Source organism: Siniperca chuatsi, linkage group LG22, assembly GCF_020085105.1.
Source record: "Siniperca chuatsi isolate FFG_IHB_CAS linkage group LG22, ASM2008510v1, whole genome shotgun sequence".
In the NCBI taxonomy this organism is placed as follows: Eukaryota; Metazoa; Chordata; class Actinopteri; order Centrarchiformes; family Sinipercidae; genus Siniperca; species Siniperca chuatsi.
The window spans coordinates 8277174-8298013 of NC_058063.1; the positions used below are offsets into that span (position 1 = coordinate 8277174).

Consider the following 20840-nt stretch of genomic DNA (forward strand, 5'->3'; position numbering starts at 1 on the left):
AAAAGAGAGAGAGAGATGAAGAAAGTGCAGTCACACACAGTCTTTCTCACGCAGACTCTTTCTCTCTTATTACTGGCAACTCAAGTAGTTGCTTAGTGAGGCAGCGCTGCTTCCTCGCTAACACACAAATAATACAAACACACTCACCATGGTTTGTGAATGAAGCAGTCTCACAGCTGTCTCAGTGACTGAAGCCCAGACCTTGGCTGGTACTATCCAGAGTTCTGCCAGCTGGCCCAGGGAGGCCCACAGCTTTCCCCTAGGGTGGGGTGAGCCCTCTTGGACAAGGAAATCAGGCTCCCTTGGGAATTTAGGCCAAACCTCCAGTAGGTTACAGATTACCCGTGATGGTCTGATGGATGCCTGCCAGTCAGAGCAGAGGTCACGCACACTCGCATTAACATATACACATGCAAGTTGACACATGCCGACACACAGAGACCTCATTTGTTCTTTAAAGTCTTTGACTTCCCCAAACTTGTAGTTGAATCAAACCCAAAGTTTTTGCCCAAAGTCAAACCAGGGATAGACAGTTAAAGGTTTTAGCAAAATTTAACAAAAGCCAAAAAGGCATTAATCTTTTAGTAATAAAAAACAAAAAGCAGGATTTCTGGGATTTCTTTGTAGAAAATAGAATAAAGTCTACCATTGGGTTAGGCCTTAAGTCAAGTTCCCCTCTTTTTCACAATTTTTTTATTGGATTGGGATATTGCGGCGTGTGATATTACCTCCCCTTTCTCATTTCATCCTTCCTAAATGTAGTTCATCCTTCCAGCTCCCCTTTCTTCCTCAACCACTTTAAACAAATCCAATATGGACTGAGTTGCTTGGTTGTGGACTTTTTAATCTGTATTTTTGAGGCCCTAAAAACACACCTTCACGTGGTGATTTTAGCTGTCGATTAAAGTTGTTTGTGTCGTCGAATTTGTCAAACGGGAGTTTAAGCCTCTGGTGCTGAATACACCTCATACTTGTCCACACATACAACCATGAGCACATCACTCATGCTTAACCAGCCATATGCTTTGTGCGCTTTTTCATGAGCATTAAACATTAAGCCAAACCATAATCCCTACAATGATGCAGTGTTCATTGTCTTTACTGCTTTATTACTTGTTCATGTATCAGTCTCAAATGACCCCCTCGTTCCCAACATAGTGCACTACATACAACATAATAATAATTATTCAAATGAATCCATGTTCAGGCTGTAAAGTCTGATAAGTTTTTGTCATTTTTTTCCTTTTGTCATCATCTTTCAGGCTAAGCACTTCATGGTGACGTTGTGGTCATTTGAGACAGCACTGGTTTTTTTTAGAACTGTGGGTCTATGCGCCATGGTAACTTAGTGGTCATCTGCTTTGATTTTAAAGTTGCTTTATTTGATCATCATTAATGCTTTGAAGTTTGGGCTTTTATACTTGTTACCCCCCCCCCCCTTCCCTTTCTGTCCCTTTCTAATTGTCTTCGTTTGGTTTTATTTTATCTGCGTCTGAGCTCTTGTCCCTCTGGATCTTAAGTCATTCACATTTTCTTGGCACCTCCTTTCCTTTTTCCAGCTTTCTTTTTACATTCTTGTCTTTATATTAATCTTTCTTCTCATTCTTTTTGTCCCCCCTCTCTCTAAGGAGATTAGGAAGACTTGTGATGGAATATTAACTCTTAGTGGCACGATATGGTCCCTGTACTTGCCTCTTAATAGGCTTACACATTACAAAAATACACACTGAGGCTGTACACACACACAAACTCATTGACACGCGCACACACAAGCTTAAACATACATGTCACACATGCTCAAACTCTTGCCACACACTGGGTTGTCCAGTGAATGCAGTTATTTTTCCATCACTAGCAGTACTAATCCCTGTCAGAAGGAGTGTGTGTGTTTCTCTCAGCTATGTGTTTGTTTTCTGTGTAATTAGCAGCTGTTTGTTTGACCTCTATAAATGTCCCTCTCGCTCTCATTGCTCATTCCTCTGCTCTCTCTTCAGATATCTCTCTCCCTCTCTGTCTCTCTCCGGTACCACTCTCCGCTGTCTCTTACTGTGTTTGTTTCTGTGCGTGGATAAAGTCAAGTTAGAGCTGTCAGAAATGTGCAGAGCTTTGTAGCCTGTAGCAACCTTGCTGATTAACAGAGGGTTCAGGAAATAGCCAGTGTTGTTTTGCTTGAGTAATTAAATAAAACTCAGGAAGAATCTCTGTACCTTGCCTGCCAATTATGACCTGAATAAGCATGAACTGTTTGGTTTTAAGTTAGATTTAAACTAATCTGCGGATAATTTTCTTAAAATAATATTTTGAGAATAATCGATTAAACATGCTGGGGAGTCAAATAAGCTGACCAGTGAAATACTGGGGGTGTCTGATTTGCTGAGTTTTGTTGCTTTCCACATTTCTGTAATATTGGTAACCTAATTTTGTGTGAGTGTGTTTTTCAGTCTTCCTAGTCAGTAGAAAAGTGTGTGTTAAACTTGGTCTTTTGTGCTCTGCCTTTTGTGCCAGGTAGATGTTACATGAAAAGATGAAGGCACAAAAACACAGTCAGCCTTTGATTGTGGTTTATGATTGTTTTTGTTAAACCACAATGAAGCAAAGCTAGCAGTGAAAAAGACCAACTTTTCTTCTTTGTTCAAGTCCTTCTGCTCTGTTTTCTGTCTTTTTGTCTCTACTTCCTCTGTTCTTCCACTTCTGTTCTGTGTGCTCTTCTCTCCCTCCCTCCCCCTCCCTCCCTTCCTCCCTCCCCCTCTTAATGTATTTGATAAGTGCTGCTTCTAACCATGCTCCACCTCACCTCCCCGTCGACCCACACACAAACCCCGCCCGGTGTGTGTGTGACTGTATGTATGTGTCATGCTCCCCTGTATGTCTGATTGTGTGACTCTGGTGCGTTTGTCCTGTGTCTGTCATGTTTGTGGGTGTGTCTGCATATGTGTGTGCGCGTTGGGCGGGGCACTCCTCCTGTTCCTCCCCCTCCTCCCAGCCTAAACACTCCGGGCTCCCGCGCCTCCACTGCCTCGGCTGCTGCCGTCCTCTCCTCCTCCTCCTCGCGTCCCCGCCACCACAAGTCCCTGTCCTCCTCCAATCATCCATGCCCCTCTGACCTGCACGCACCACGGCCCAGGCAAGTCTCTCACTCACTCTCTCTCTCTCTCACCCACACACAGACAGACACATGCTCACAGCTCCCTCAGCCCCTTTCAGCACGTACCACTTTACTCAGCACAGATAATCATCCTTCCCGCAAGAAGGCGATGGACAAAAAGGAAAAAGGAGCGATGAAGAAAGGATATGTGATTTGCTGGCTCTTAAACCTTCCACTACTGCTAGATTAATGGGGCAGCAACTTTATTTTGGAGGGAAAAAAAACAACTCTTTGATTACCTTTTATTAACACAGTGACAAATCCTGGCACACAGCAGTGACCTGGTTGCCAATATTTCCCCCCCCAAAATCGTGAAATTGATCAAAGAGGTGGAGTAGAGAATATAGTAGCTGTTTTATTTAACACAAACTGCTCTGTTTGCCAACAGCCACCTCACATACACGTTCACATGAGCAAAGATAACACGTTTCCCTAACATTAGCAGTTTCTATGTATAATTTATTCTCAAATATTTTATCCTTTTTTGGTTTAAATTCTTAATCAACTAAAATCACCTCCTACTGTACTTAATATAAATATTAAAGATGAAATTCACTGACATAGTTACAAAGACTTACATTTGCAAGTTTTTGAAATGGAAAGTTAAGAAGTCTGACCTGTGAAACTTATGCGCTTCTATTCCTTCATTTTTACCTGACAGGTAGCATGTTTACAGAAACATATGCAGTTTAAATATACTGTAAAACTTCCTTCCTTGACAATAATATTTTTTTCCCTCATGCCAAGCCAGAGCCAGGAAGTAAAGTTAGCGTTAGTGTAGCTTATCTCAAGGCAAGAAATAGTTCTAAGATCTAAGTATCTCTATCTATCTATCTATCTATCTATCTATCTATCTATCTATCTATCTATCTATCTATCTATCTATCTATCTATCTATCTATCTATCTATCTATATATATATATCTATATATATATATATATATATATATATATATATATATATATATATATATATATATATATATATATATATATACCACTATAACATCACCATAGTGAGATGCCCAACATTTCTAAGACCAACTATCATAGACTCACCAGTTACTTAGCAACAGCCAGGAAGTAGATTCTGGAGCTCAGAAAGCTGTACAAGCTAAACTCAGTGTGGAGACGTTCACATATCTTGTCTTTGGGTCTTTGGCCAATCAGTCAAACCTCACATTACCCAGTGGACCATAACTGAACAGTCAGAGCTTGAGAACAGGATGAGCAGAGTTTTTTTTTTTACTTGTTTTGTTTCCTGGCAGGAAAAAAACAAACAAATTCAGAGAAAAGACATTTATAGAGCATCAGGGATTAGGTTTCCACGCACAAAGGTCTCAATAGCTAATAAACTGTGTGCAGGCCAGCCCTTTATATAAGCTTGGTTATTGGCTGGCTTGATGTGTATCTGCCTTCTAGGTCAAAGGAATAAAATAAGTAAAACACGTTTCCTAGAAACCTTCTGTTGACATTACAGGATAAAAATGTCATCATCTTATGCATTTTCTTTAATTTAAGGCATGACCCAAAAGTTATGGAAAGATCGAAAGCTTCAAAGTATACTGAATTCCACCCCTGATTAATTTACTGTTCATATTATTTTATTATTAAAGAAAAGAAAAGATACTGGACAGCATCAAAATCATGCTGTTTAAAAAAAAAAATAAAGTGGCCGTTACTACTTTATGCAAATGAGAGCTTAAATAAAATGTTTTATATGACTGCATGCAAAGATGTTCTCTATCTACGTAGATGGATAGTCTACGCTTGTCATAGTCATAAATCACAATCACAAGAATATCCCAAAGTCTTTTGGTATTGAAGGAAAAGAATTTGGTTTTGTATGGGCACATACATATGAACTCTATTCCAAATATCTGATAAACACACTAAACACAGTTTCATAAAGTGCCTCAAATCAACAGCACTACACTTTTCGTCATCAGATTGCCTGGGCTAATTGTCCTCTTTAATAACTGTTGATGTATAAACTTGCTCTCTGATTCTCAAAAAAAAGTTAAATGTTCTGTTAGTTTGGGTCATTAAAAAATTATTTTAGTGCAAGGGCTCTGGGGAGAACCAGAGAAAATGCAGATGTAATAGTTGTGTTGATGCATGTTTCTGTGAAAATGTATCTGTATAATCTGTTGCATGTGTAGATATTTTAATATTGATGTGCTGTGTTCATCGACAAAAGGATTTTCCCTGGCCTTGTACAAGTGAATTTCAGTCCTGTGTAAAGAAGTGGAGTCACTTTAAAGGTTCCCACAGCCTGTTTTGTGTTCTCAAAGGTTAAGTGCTCTCTCATACAGTTTCAGTCTGCTATGTAAACCCACCTCAGTTATGAAGTTGCCTGGGAAAACCCTGTCTACATCTATTAAGCGTTAACTATACTGTCACATGTCTCGTTGAATGAATGAAATGCAGTCTTGACCTGACTGTCTTGTTGGTCATCTGTGTGTGTGTGTGTTTGCTGTCTCTGTGCTTGGTTTGTGTGTGTTGCTTTGTTGTCCAGCTCGCCTTCTTTGATATTTTGAGTTTCCGTCCTCTCTCTTTTTTTTTTTTTTTCCCCTGCCAGCTATGTGTCACAATACAGGGTGGAAGGTCTTTGAATATGTTCCTCAGCTACCTTAAATACTGTCTGAGGCTGTACTGATATGCCATTTGCACAGACAGAGACCCCCACCCTTTTGTGACAGTTGTCTAGTGGAAATAAAGCTCCCACAAATGTCAGGCTAAAATTCCAGCAGAGCAAATGTCAAGGTGGCCCTCTGGCTGTATGTGGTTTTGTCTGCTCTATGTTGAAGTCTTGTTCTGTTGCATGCGTCGTTCAGCAGTGAGCTTGGACTGTTCAGAACCTGGTTGGGAACGCTGGAGAGAAGGTACCGCTCCAACACATAGACTGTACCCTGAGTGAGGAATAGGCACCTTTTCTCAGAACATGAAGTCCCATCCATTCCTGTTTTATCCAGTTGTCCCTAATTACCCTTCTGAATAACTTTTAAAGTACCCTTCTTATGAATTTACATTACTTTAAACAACCTGTTTTACAGTATCATTATTCATGTATTGTAATGAAGCAAGCGATGCTGCACATAGGCAGCACCACATTTGTATAAAGTAGAGGTGCAGTCTACGCAAATTCAAGGATGTCTAGCATGAAAATCATCCAGCTGCACCATTCCTGCATCCACCTCATGCCACACTGCCTTATAATGAGCCTTCTTTAGATACTTAGTCTGTCACTATTCTCTTCCTTAAATCTGAATGTGACAATGGAAATGCTTATGTTGCAACAAATTGGAAAATTTTACAGCTGTCTTCTTCTTAGCAATATGTAGTCCTTCCCAAATATTCTTCATAACTATAATATGTCACACTGGTCCCCACTAATCTGCCTGATCCAGCCTTTCTTTCCTTTCATCCATAGAAGAGCTTTGTGTTTGTGTCTAGGTATATTTCGTCCTCAGTGCACAACTTGAACACATCCACATCAAATTAAAGGGTGTGTTTAAGCTGTTCATCACACAGCTAGACTGTTAAACTTGACTGAAAAGGCTCTTTATTTTTCTTTGTAGTGTTGAGTCTATTAGAGGTCTGCATGGGACTGTTTTCAATCCCTCACTCTGTCCCGCACTGACTTTTGACCATTACTGCTTCTCCAGCAGATGCTCCATTCAAACTGGGTTCAAACTGACTACAGATTGACAGTGATGGCATAGCATGTTTCTTTATAGATCAGTTGTAAGTTGCAAAATAATTTCTGTTACCGACTAAATGTCTAGTCTAAAAAGAGAGAGAGTGAAATTGAAATTGGCAAGTGAGAGATATAAAATCAACTGAAACAGATTTTTTTTTATTACTGGTTTAATTGTGTGCAAAGCATTTACATGGAAGCTTCAGCCTAGTAAATACAGCCTCTCCTGTTTTAATATATAAAATGTTTTCCTGGGTTGATGATGTTGACCACCCCCCTTAGAGTAACCATATCCTGCACCTGCGACATTTGTGTTATGTGGTATCCCAGTCCCATTGCAGCCCTCTACAGTGGATTGTCCATTTGCATCTTTCTCTATTTATTATTTTCTGTATTTATTACACTCTGTCTTTGCCTGTCTTGTCTTTCAGTGTGAGTGCTTTGTTTTTGTGCCTTTGTTGTTTCTGTTGTGTTTGCCATCTGCTGCAGGTGTACTAGTGTCACACAGGCATGGAAGATGGACACACACATGCTTACAAAGCAAAGTGCAAGCTTTTAGCTCAGTGAATAGTTAGTGTGCAAGTTTCCGTGTGTCTTTGTCTTTGTGTGTGAGAGAGAGGGAGAGAGAGGGAGAGAGAGAGAGAGAGGGAGAGGGAGAGAGAGAGAGGGGGGCTTTTGATGCTTTGCCCTACGGACAAGGCAAAGAGGATTAACTGTGTATCTGTGTGTGTGTGTGTGTCACTGACCTGATGTGGCCCTAAATATTGACTTGGCTGCCTTAAGGGATTATATTAAACATCAGGGCGAGCAGACGTTGATCAGACATAGATACTTGTATGACCTTACACTGAGGTAAGTAGCACATCAGAAGGAAGTGATTTTCTTCTATTAGTGTTTGTCTAACAATGTTCCTCTTCCACACCCCTCCTCTTCTCTCCCATCCCCTCTTTTTATACCTTTCTTCTTCTTTTCTTTCTACTTCTCTCCTCCTGCATCTAACTCTTGCCTCCTTTCTCTTCTCATTGCATCCTCCCCACCCTTCCTCTTTCATACTTTCTTTATTTCCTGCTTTTCTTTATTTTCCGCTCTTGTCTCCTGTCTAATCTCCGTCACCCTGAATTCTTCATTTGCACCTCCTCTTCTCTGCCTCTTCTCTCATCACACCTTCAAACCTCTTATCTGTCTCCAATCTTTTCGCACCTCTTTCTCCTTCTCCACATCCACCTCTATGCTCTTCTACACTCTCCCCTCCTCTGTGTCACCTTTTCTTTACCATTCTTCCCTCTATTTCCCTCCTCTTTCTTCCCATCCCCTCCTCTATAGTGCCCCACCTCAGCGGGCGCCCGGCGCCTCCCCATCTGCCCACAACATCAGCAGCGCTGCCGTGTCAGACCGTCCCAACTTCTCCCGGGGGGTGGGCATCCGCAGCACATTCCATGCAGGCCAGCAGCGGGGTGCCCGGGACCAGCAGGGCTCCGCCTACCCCGGCGGGCCCGCGTCCCCGTCACTATCACATGGCAACAGCCAGGCCCGGAGGACACATGGCGCCACAGGGATTTTCAGCAAGTTCACATCTAAGTTTGTACGCAGGTGAGTGATGGAAAAGAGAGGCAGGAGCATGGGAAAATGGGAAAGGTATGGGAACAGTTAAGATTAAACTCAGTGGTTGCGGTGTTAGAGATCAGAGAAAGGAATCAGCACGACAGATAGGACAGGAGAGGATATGTGGCAGAAAAAGAAACTTCATAGCTTAGTAAATGCAAAGCAGTCGTGGTAGCAGCTGTTCTACTTCTTATCCAGCTACTTTGCAGCACAAGTACAGTTTAAAGCTTTTTCTAAGCATTGAGGTTTCAGCTTCAAACAGAAAATGACTAGGTTTACGTGACAAGTCATTTCATGTGCTCATTTCCTCTCAGGAACAACGCACTGTACGTCCATGTCATCACTGGGTTTCAGAGTATTTCTTTTTAAAGGGGCTGGTCTCATCTCATCCCTATCACTAAACTTGTGCTGATCTGTAACTCTACTGAGAGTAGAAAGGGAGAGGAAGGGAACAGCTGTGTCTTCTCTATAATTTTGTTTGGAGCAGTGGTGACTGGGGAGTAATTTTGGTTTTGGTTCCACGTCTGGCCTGGTTTTCATCTCAGTCCTCTAGTGCAGGTTGCAGCACTAAAAATGCTCTCATGGGTACCTAGTTGTAATGAAATCTAAACTTGTTTTATTTATACTTTTTTAATTTTCTCTGGAAGTGGAGTCAGTTTTCTAACTTTAATCCAACTCTGCTGTGTAAATACAGTGAGGTGAAGACAGTACATCGTGGTTATAAATCCCGGCCCTTTGGTTTTTACTGAATCTATATAATTTATATATAATGTATAGTTTCATTTCATTCAGTTTCATAGAAAAAAGTTATTTCCTTAATCAGGTGGACACTGAAGTTTTTACCAAACATTACTCTAACAGGGGTAAATAGGGCATTTGCTGGGGACTATTTTTATCCATGGAGTAATATATATTAGGTGCACTAGTGAGTATTTACAACAGCAGGACGGTGTATGTGGGATTGAATCAAAATAAAGTATGGTGCCCATGTTCATCATAATGAAAGACCATGTTACCGTGCGACCATGTGGCTCAGTGATGTGTTTGCTAATAGTTTTTTTTTTTTTTTTTTTTTATTTTTTTTAATTTAATTTTTTTTTTTACAACATTGGAGCTCTATTGGCACAGAGGAATATTTCAGGCTTTGGCTGCACAGACAGTACTTGTTATGATGGATTTATTGTCGGTTTTGGTCTTTTCATGTGATTTGATGACAATGAGAAAAATAGATATACTTTTTAAATTACATTGCTCTACCACTAAAACGTAATTTATTACAGATTTACAGTTGTAGGCAGGGTCTTACTAAGGAGAATATGAATTTATTTTTCTCTTGCTTTCTTACTTGACATAATTCATCAGGCAGATAGATATTTAGTAAAGACGAAATTGTCAATGTTCCATCTAAATCATGTATGAAGGGCGATGAAGTCGGTACACAGCTGAGTCAGAATGAGAGAAAATTAAAGGAGCGCAGAGGAGACGAAAAGAGGAGCAGCGAGGCTGACTGCATATTATAATCAGAGGCCGCCATCAGAATGGAAGATGTGGAGGAGTGGAAGTGACAGGAAGTGAGGGTTTAAAGGTGGAACAAGATGAAAGAGGAAGGTCCAAGTGAGCAGTGAAAGAATGAAAAGCTAAGAGAGCAGGTAAGGTTGAGATTGTTGCTCCTGTGTCACCAACCAGCCCTGGAGGTTCATTAGGAGAGGGAGAAAGAGAAAAGAGAGAATGAGTATACAGTTGTGTTTTTGCTGATTTTGTTAGCTTGAAAAAGACAGAAATTGAGAATGATCAAGTGTCTTGCCTGCATGCGTGGGTGTTGGTGTAGAGTTGGGGTGTGTGTAAGAGGTGGAGGTACAGGCACTGCCACTCTCTAGGCCTCCCACTCAGAGATACTGTAGCTCCGTGGTGACAGTATCCATGGTTACACCGGAGATATCACTTTTCCCTCAACTATAAATACCACTAGTGGGGACACCTTGACACACATGCACGCACACACTTACGCACACACTTAGACACACACACACACACACAACTTGGCGTGCTGGTAGGAAGTAGTTGGTGGAGACAGAGAGATTGTGTTGCATTTGTACAGTTTGACCAAACACACACACACACACACACACATACACTGAAGCTGTGTGTTTTACTAACATATCATAAACCTCACCACTGCATTTTCCTGCTTGGTCTGCAGAGTGATGTTTGCGTGTGTGTGTGAAGCAGATTCAGTTTCTCAATGTGTGTTAAAGATTATATTGTTGCTTAACCTGTGCTTTTTCATTTGAAATGTGTCGTGTGTGTGTAATGGAGGTGGTTTTCTCTCTCTCTTTTGTTTTTTTTGTTTTTAAATCACGTTTGAACTTTTCACCTCATGAACACTTCTTTTCAGGAACACCCAGGACTGCTCTGTATGTGGAGGAGCGCTTCATTTCATGTTGGGAGGGGGGCGATTGTGTGTTCAAACAGGGTCTTTTAATGTAATTTTCCCACTGAGCTCAATAAATCCCTTTAAGGTGTTTTGGTGTGCATTAAATAATGTCTGTTCACACCTTCACACCAATAATTCAGATACAAAGTCGACAGCAGTAACTGATTTTCTTTTTTTGTTTATTTTTGGTTATTTAATGTTGGTTGTGCTTGCTGCTTCAATCCCAAGTGAGCTTGGTTAATGTTGGACTTTTATTTTTTCTGACAGTTTGCTTTAAAGTTTGCTACTCAGAGGGCAGCTTGTCTTTTACAGGAAAGTCACAAATCTATACGTTTTTATATATACGTTTGTTTCTCTTTCTTTCTTTATCCCTCTTTTGTTTTTGTAGAAATCTCTCGTTCAGGTTTCCGAGAAGGTAGGCAACATCCCCAACGTTAAATATATAACCCCTTGATATATATACGTATATTCTCTTCTTCATATATATTTTACATATATATATATATTTTTCCTCCCCTTTTGGTGTTTCGTGCAGCTTTTTGTTGAAATCTTCCTTTGTGCCTTGAGCCTTATCTTTTCTCCTCCTTTTTGTCTGTGGTTGGCCCTTTTTTGAGCCTTCTGGTTTTGAGTGCCGTGTTTTGGCCCATTTTTATTTATCTATTTATTTTTTTACTAACTTCCCCCTCACACAGCCACCCACTCACTTAACTCATTCACTCCATCATCATGCGGCACAATAACACCTCACCCCTCTTTGTCCCTCCATCGTCCCTCCCACCCACCTCTTCCTCACCCCCTTTTTTCCATGTTGTTGACCAGGTAGAGTGTGTGTGGGATTGTATCCCCCTATAGCATCCCAGATTTAGGTTGAGTCTTAATGGTGCAATAGATCAAACTACTCCCTTCCTGCTCTTCCCTTTCTTAGCTTCAGATGTTGTCCTTTCTTTGAGCTTAATGGAGATCTTCCTCTCCAAATCATAAAAACTGGTGAGGTAATAGTATAAAATGTCATTCCATAGGCAGAGTCCTATACTAATGTCCTCATTTCCATAAGCATATGAGAGAGAAAAGATGCACAGGGATAGGCGATTTCTGTTTTTAAGGTGTTATGAGCAGGTGTTTTCATTTTATTCTGGGATAACGAAGACTAATTATTGTTCAGGATTGTTTAATGTTGCTAATCATCATCCAAGCTAACGCCACCTACCAAACCATCACCCATCTCACGTCTCCGCTTCATCTCTTTGGTCACTAGAATCAAATTTTCATTAGCCATTAGACTGGAGTGTTTTTAGTTTTTGGTGTTTTCTGATGATCCTACAGGGGAAGTAATTTGTAAGACAGTTGGCTGTAGTTGGTACTTGTGGACAGAGGTAGAGGAGGAGAGGACCCAGGAGGGACGGGGCTGCAGTGTTTCTCAGGCTGTTCTCTTTTCTGGAGGCTGCACTCTTCCTTTCTTTCATTGCTCTGTTCTCACTCTGGCACTTGCTCTCTAACAGCAGCAGCAACAGAACTGGATGGCTTTGACCCACTCTGGCTGGAAAAGACCTTTATGCTGTTGACTCACACAGATGACACTTCATGTACATATATGCATATTTGCACTAACAGACCCAAACATTTACATAGACACATCATCCATGCTCATGTAGATATTGGCACTATATGCAGATGCTAAACGCACGTTGACACATTTTACATTTTTATATATATAAGCTGAACGCACCGGATTTCACAACCACATTTGTCTCACACACACTTGCTTTTGAGTGTGTTGTCTGCTTTTTACCAGCAGGTAGAGCAATTTTCCTTTAATCTGGACCATTGCTCCACCTGGTGGTTAGAAGTTGTAATACTATTTTATTATCACAGTGTCATGATGAACTACCTTTCAGTTTTTCTAAATAAGTAGCAATACCTTTGGTCTATTTAAGGATTCTCATAAATCATGAAATATGAGAGGGAGAAATAATTAATCTCCCCTTAAAAATATATTTATTTATATGGGGCAAATTGGTTATTATGTTTGAGTATATGAATAGATTGTAGTTATATTTATTTATAGTGCACTCTATGTTGTAGTGGACAGTGACAGTTCTCAATAACCAGACAAGTGAGATATATTTGGCTTCAAGTAATCATCTCATCAGTCCATTGTTTTCCCTTGATGTCACAGTGCCCCTCTGAGAGCCATTTTGCATCCCTTCATATTTAACTCATACAGGGCACACAAAATGGCACAAATGACGTGATTTTACATTGTTCACCAATTTACCTATTATTTAAGAAATCCTTGTGTAACTTTTTACCATTCCACCCACTTGTCATTTCCCATGTGCTATATTTTTTATCATGTTTCTGTTGCAGGAGGTGTTTTACATGATGTTTTTGGGTTGTTTTTTTAATGGGACAAAACAGGAATGCTGTCTGTTCCCACAACAGATTGAATTTAAGAACATAAACTGTTGAATGTATTTGTCATATGTGCGTCACTTCGCTGCCATTGTCTGCATGTGTTTTGCTGTCTGTCTTTGTGTTTCTTTGTCTGCTTTTCACCATTGAGTTTGTTTTGTGTGTTGTCAATCTTCACTGCTGGTATGAGTGAGAAAATGTGTGTGTGATATATAGGCTGTAGTTATAGTGTTGTTGTCAGGGAAGGTGTGTGTGTGTGTGTTTTAAACGACCTGTGTGTAGGTCCAATGTTACTAATAAAGGTTTTAATGCAGTGCTGGGATCATTAATGCTCCTAACCTCCTTTAGCCGTACGACTCGCCCTCACTATGCCAACCATTCTGTTCCAAACCATTCCATCCTGGTCCAAAACGTTCCATTTCACATTTTGTTCCTAACATTCCATTTTGCTGCAACCCATTCTATTGTCTTGCAGACCATTCCATTCTGTTCCAAATTGTTCTGTTTAACATTTTGTTCCCAACATTCCATTTTGTTGGAATCCCATCCATTACAAGCCATTCCATTCTGTTCCAACTTGTTGGAAATACTTTAATTCTCATCTAACATGAACCATGACATTTTGAGCTTTCTAGTTTTTGTCCAAACTTTCCATTTCATTTAATTTGGTTCACCTCATTTTGTGAACTGCTCTAGACCAGTTCCTTTTCTAATCAGGCCATTCTATTTCATCCTCCACCTTTTTCTGATTCATTCTGCAGCTGGTTGTACCAGCTTTTCACAAGTTCCAGCTTAAGCTAGTTATAACGTAAGTAGAGTTTTATGTGTCACTAAATTAAAATGGGTTGCACCTCACAAACTAGGTCTTAGTAGATATTAGTTGTTACAATATCATCAGTTAGGTCAGCATAATCAGGTTTCTCACTGTAAACCACATGAATACTATTAACTCTGAAACACATTTCTCCATGTATACATATATTTTATTATTTGCCTACATTTTCAAACAGTTGGCAGTTATTTTCCTCCTTAAACTGTTATTTTTGGAAGTTATGTTACAACTCATGATGCTACAGTGACTTCCTGTTCACACAAGTGATTGCTTGAAGACACTTGCACATTTTAATGGTGCAACCCAATTTCGTAAGTCAAACGACTTGCAAAACTAGTTGAAACTGGTAGTTACTAAGAACATAAGAGGGACTTTACACATAAACTTAGTAATGTATTTATGAATAGGTGGTGCAACTCAATCCTTTTCTTCACTCATCTTTTCAACCCATTACGTCTCCTCAGTGAGGAGCTGTGATACAGTGGTTACACAGAGTGGACTGGCATTGGGATCTGCATGCTGGCAGTGAAGTCCTCAGGTGGCTCTGGACTTAAATTTGCTGTTGGAGTGGAAATAAGATATTTGGCATCGATGCTTGATGTGGTTGGATTGGAACATTCAGGCAGGCATGGCGAGCAGCGCAACTGTGTTCAACCAGCTGATTTACTATCTGTGTAAGAGTCCAATTGTTGCCCCTAGCCCTCAAAAAGACTAAACTTGTGTTGATTTTTCTCGAGGAGTCCGTATGAGGGAGAGGGTCGGGATGAGGGGAGCAGGTGAGATACAGAACAGCCCGAAAAAAATTAAAACTATACAAACCCCCAGACTCCACCAAAACCGCCTGCCAATCAGTAGACTGGAGCCAATCAGTAGATGATCTCTGAGCTTGTTGTGAATGGCTGGGTGAGGGGGGCCGAAATGGGATGTAATTGGTTGGTGATGGTGATAGTGATAATGGCTTAACCAATCAGGGGGCAGGAGATTGAATGCAGTGAATGGTAGCATCCCAGAGAGTGAGAGTGCTGGTGTGGAGGTTGACCTGCATGTGTGTGTGGGAGGGGGAATCAGAATCGAAGTACCCAAATGTGTGTTTGTGTGTAAGCAGACTTGAAATTTACTGTTTCACACACAAATATATAAATCCACACATTTCAGTAACCTGAGAGATGTGCACACACAAACACACGGGTACTTAAGAAAAATTTGTTTTTTGTCTTCATTTCCACAACCTCATCATCTCCCTCTTCCTCTCAATCACTCCTCCATTTCTCCCTCCTCCTTCCCTCCTTTTTTGTCTCTACTTTTTAAATAATTCTCTCAATTCTCACACTGTTCTTCTTTTTCTCTCTTTGCTTGTCTTGTCTTCATCCTCCCTCACCCTTCCTTCTCCCTGCCTCTCCTGTCCTTCACTTTTTCTCTTCCTAACCTGTTCTCTCATCTCTTTTATCTGTCTTTTCTTTCTCCTCTCCTCCACCTCTCTCCTTCTCCTCCACCCTCCCATTCCTCACCCAGGTCCATGCTAAGCAGTACAGTGGACAAGTCAGAGAAGACATCTGGTGGTGTTCTCTCCTCCTCTTCTAACAACGATGAGAACAACTCCTCACCAGGATCTGGTAACACTGGTATGTTTTATTACTTTTTTCTACTTTTGTCAATAGTAGGATAAATAGAACTTTGGTAGTATTTTGATAACACTCTCAATAATGATGTCCTCACCACCTTGCATTAAGACAACAGAGTTTCCCTAGTATTTCACCTCAAAACCAATCTTGCCATATTGCTACTGTGGTTTATTTAGATTCAAGATGAGGGTCTTTATTACAGCTTCAGATGAGAGTAGTGCTAAAACAATTAGAATGTCTGACCATAGAAATATTTCTTGATGAACAGAAAAATCCAGACAAGAATCAAAAATCAAACGTGATACCTAAATTACTTAGTATGCAGCTTGATATTCGAGGTAAAAAGTTTGAGCGACTGCTGCAAGGTCTTTTGAGCACTCTCAGGACTGATAAGGACCTGCGTTTTATCCACATTAAAATTTTGGGACATCACACAGAGTGTCCAGGCTTGATGACAGCCAAGTGTCTGCATAAAAGCAACAAAATGTAATAAAATGATTAAAGGCCCAACAGTAGCATAAAGATAGAAAAACACAAATAAGAAAATAAGATGGGGCCAAGGACAGAGCCTTGAGGTACTCCACAGTTCAGATTAGTCGATTAATCAAGTAGTCGATTAACTAATTCGATTAATTTAGTCATTTATCAAGTGAAAATTGCCAAACATTCGCTGGTTCTAGCTTCTCAAATCTGGATTTGAAACTTTCCTCTCTTTTATATCAAAGTAAATTGATATAGTAGCTTTTGGGTGTTTGGATGATGAGACAAGCAAAACCATTTTATTGACAAAATTAGTAACTGATTAACAGTGGAAAACTGTGCAACTAGGGATGCACAGATCCTTTCTGCCAGATTGGTTCGGTTTCAGCTCAGTACTGACCTTATTACGCAGGTATTGCCCAGATGTGACCTATCAACATTAAATATAGCTTCTTAGTCAATATCATGATGAAATTGACTCTTGCTGCTAGAAGTTATTTTCATTTAGCCACACATAGCTATCCCTATTATCTTATTTATCCTAATGAGTTCCTCGCAGTGAGGTAGCTGTTGAACAAACAGTACATTTTGGTAAAAGGGTGCATTGATGATAATCAGTATCATATCGAGTTTAGGTATTGAAAGAGAAAAGGCTAGATTGGGCAGTGGAGTGTGAAAGACATTGGCCTTTTCCAGGTAGGGAGAGTCTTAACAAAATTATTCTATTAATCCTGATTTTGTCTGTTCTTTTATAAATTAGTCTCTTAAGAGTCCCTCAACTTTATGGAAGTGCAACACTGAGTGACAGGAGTGCTCTTTTAATTGAATTAACAACTTAGAGATGCATCGATAATGAAAATGCTGATTAGTTGCAGCTTTAGCTGAGAGAATTTTTCACAACACCCTTGTCATTTACAGTTGTTTTGTCACTGCAGCATTTGACATAAAACGCCCTGGAAACTCTGATTGTCACTGAAAAGTTTTTAAAGCTTCATATCCTGATTCAGTTATCGATGTCAGGTTATGGCAGTCAATTCTGATTCAGACTATTGTCTTTTTATTCTATCCTTTATTCTTCCCTCTTGTCTATTTATTACTCTCATCCTTCACCCTCTCCTCCCCCCCCTCAGGTGGCACCGGCACCCCTCCGGCAATCGGGGGCCAGAAGGACTCGGCCAAGCCACGCTCGCTTCGCTTCACCTGGTCCATGAAGACCACGTCGTCCATGGAGCCCATGGAGATGATGCGCGAGATCCGCAAGGTGCTCGATTCCAACAGCTGCGAGTACGAGCTTCGCGAGCGCTACATGCTGCTGTGCGTGTCGGGGAACCCGGCCCGCGACGACTTCGTCCAGTGGGAGATGGAGGTGTGCAAGCTCCCGCGGCTCTCCCTCAACGGCGTGCGCTTCAAACGGATCTCGGGCACGTCCATCGCCTTCAAGAACATTGCCTCAAAGATTGCCAACGAGCTCAAACTGTGAGTGCGGAGGAGCAGCGAGGAGAGATTGAAGAGTGGAGGTGGGAGGGTGAATGGGGTGATAGCGAGGATGACGATGATGCTGTAAGCGGGGTGGGGGCACTGTGGAGGTCTGGAGGTAAGCTAAAGGGTGGGATCACTTTAAAAATAACGCAATTGTTATCTGGACAAAGGTCTGAAGTAGGGCTATCGGTTCTCTGAGACTAGAAAACGTTTCTTTTCTAGCAGTTTTGTTCCTACAGTTCCTGAGGCTCTGCGATTAGAAACTCTGAGTTGATTTCTTCTGAGTTGTGAAGTACTTATAGACCGAGGTCTTCTCTCTTCCCTGCTCGGGTTTTTTTGTTTTTGTTTTTGTTTTGTTTTTTTGGTCACATTCTACTTAGAAGTTCCACTCTTCTGCATGTCCAATCTGCTCTCTCTGTTTTTTAGAAGTCACACTTTGATCACTTTGACCACTCCTGTCACTTCTTCCTGCTATTTATTCAGTTTTTCTGCACGGTTCCGCTGCCAGGTCTATTTGGGTGGGGGGGGGGGACCAGGTAAAAATGGGGATTGAATGGAGGACGAAGAGAGCAGAAGAATTGCTGAAAAGAAACTTTCTACTTTGTCTCCAAATCTCTAAGTGGTGATGATTGACAGAAAGCTTGGAGCCTTTTTTTGCTGGAAAGCTCAAAGGAGTTTTGATTGAATTTGTTCTGATTCTCTTCCTAAACGGAATGGACTCCAACTGAGCCAGTCGCTGAAGCCCACTGTCTCTCTCTCTCTCTCTCACACACACACACACACACACACACACACACACACACACACACACCCCTACAGATGAACTTGGATGGACGAACTCTGCTGTTGTCAGTTAAAGGACCCTCTCCACCCTCCACCTGCCCACCCAAACCTCCCCTCTCACCCCAAAATGAACTTTTAAAAATCCACCTGATCCATCCTTCCACCACCTCCCTCCTCCCCTCACACACACAGACACACGCTCTTCACCACCCTCTTCCTTTAACTTCAAACTGAACTCAGCACAAACACATCCATCTTTTTTCGCCTCATCACTCCCGTTTTCTTCATTTTTAATTTCTCTCACGCCATCAAGTCCGAAGAGGCCAGTTAGACTTGATGCCATAGATTGTTCAAGTCCGTACTTATGACTTTTTTTTTTTATTATTATTATTTTAGTTTCTTCTTTTATGGCTTTTAAAGAGTTGTGCACTGGAAAAGAGGGGCATATGGGGAAACTGGGGAGGGAAGACGGTTCATGGATGGGGTTGTTGATGGATTTTATGTTGCCTTTCTTTATAGAATTAAATTTGGGGTTTGTTTTTGTTGCATTCGTCAGCACATAAACACTCAAATGATTTATTTGTACTTTTTTGTAAATGTTGGTATAGCTTCGGTTGGCATCACGCCTTCATATCCAGAATGTTAACCCTGAACCGATGCATTTTGTGCCGCCCTCCCGACCCCCCCCCCCCCTTTTTCTTTTCTTCTCCCCTATCCCCTCTCTGCTACACGTGTTCCCAAAGAGCAAACACACACAAAAGAAAGGTGTCTTTTGAGTATGTAACAAACAGTACGTGTGTGTGAGTGTATTATAAAAGATCCCTGGGAAAAAAAAAAAAAGAATCGACAAGGACGACGATGATGAATGGTGAATTATTTTCTTCTACTTTTGATTTGATAATATATTTTTGTGTCGTTGAAAAATTTGGGTTTGTACAGATTTGGACGGGGTGTGAAGGGTCACGTCGGAGCATATCATTGCTACCTTTTCGGTGTAGTGCACCTTTAACACACACACACATTTAACACACAGCTCATAGTGTATTAAACACAAAACCTCCCAAGTGCAGACAGGAGATATCGATGTATTTAATGATGTTGATGGTGACGACTACTGCTCGTTCATCTTTGGCCATTTTTTACTTTTTTTCCCCCCATCTGTCTAGTTTTTGTGTCCTTTATTTTTTTTTTTAAAGGCCTTATCGGTCCAGACTGGTTTAAAGAAGAGAGAGAAAGCAGGAAACACTTCTTCGTCAAGATGTTCTCATATATAGAGCACATGTTCACGTTCAAAACCACAAACCAGAAGAAGCCACTTCCTTTCGCTCTCTTGGCATTGATGCTCCAGTTTGTCAAAGCAGAAGAAAAACACACACACACACACACGGTGGTTAGAGAAAGGGGGCGATGGGGACAATGCTGGGTCCCGTCAGCTGGTTGTACCTAACTGAACACGTTTCTTTCTTTCTATCACAATGACACACTGTCGTTTTATTATTTTTCTTTCAGTTTTTAATACGTCAGATTTTTCTTTAAAAGTTGATCATTGTATTAAGGTGCTGGGTATTGGATTCTAATTATTATTCTGGCTGTTGCTGTTATATTATCTCTTTCAGGGTTGATTTTATTTTACATTATTTTGTTTTACATTGCTGTAATTTACATTGATTTTAAATGTGTTTTGAGCAAACTGTAACTGTAGTGGTGGGTTTGGGGTTGGGAGGGGTGATCAACTCCTGAAAAATGTATTATTTGTTTTTTTTTGTGCAAAGACAAAATGATGAAAAATTACAATGATAGTAATAAAAACAATGATATAATGAGTCGGCCTGTGAAATCCATTTTGTGAACAGCAAGATAAATGTGTTCAGTTAAATAATCTTACGCTCTTCCAGGAAGCTCTCAGCGGCCCTGTGGCTGACAAAATCTCACCACAAGGTCCATTTAGTAGCTGTCGCTGAAACTCTCAGTCATATCACATGATCGTCCTCGGCAGACGCTTGCTCAGTTGTCATGGAATTGTTGATGTTCAAATGTCCATTTTTCTGAGCACTTGAAGTACTTTTTGTCTTAAAATATGAGATTGAGAGCTGTCCTGTGGCTTAACAGAGAATCACTACTGCATGTTTAGATAGATCCTGTTAAATGTCACTCCCTATCCTCTCCTGTCACTCCCCTCATTTTAATACAGCACTGAGCCCGTATAGGCAAATGAAAAAACAGCTTAACAGCCTTAAAAAATAAAAAAGTGGAATTGCTGCTTTACCACTTTCCAATTAGAGCTAGATCAATACATCAGAGGATATTAGTCTATTGCATATGTATTGGTATCTGTGTATGTGTTGGCAGAT

General features: G+C 40.7%; 1 protein-coding gene across 14 annotated transcripts in view; it reads left to right on the forward strand.

Annotated features, from left to right (window-relative positions):
• mark2b (MAP/microtubule affinity-regulating kinase 2b) overlaps positions 1–20312 on the forward strand; it is a 53797-nt gene extending 33485 nt beyond the window's left edge. For 4 of the 14 annotated variants that reach the window (XM_044182819.1, XM_044182824.1, XM_044182821.1 and 1 more), the window contains exons 16-21: positions 2984–3124; positions 8169–8435; positions 11270–11296; positions 14863–14901; positions 15638–15747; positions 17358–20312. In XM_044182819.1, coding sequence (XP_044038754.1) covers positions 2984–3124; positions 8169–8435; positions 11270–11296; positions 14863–14901; positions 15638–15747; positions 17358–17707 — 934 coding nt within the window. In that variant the 3' untranslated portion in view covers positions 17708–20312. The remainder of the gene's footprint in view (positions 1–2983; positions 3125–8168; positions 8436–11269; positions 11297–14862; positions 14902–15637; positions 15748–17357) is intronic. The other 10 variants (XM_044182822.1, XM_044182833.1, XM_044182829.1 and 7 more) reach the window with 8 other exon arrangements.
• The last annotated feature ends 528 nt before the right edge of the window (positions 20313–20840 follow it).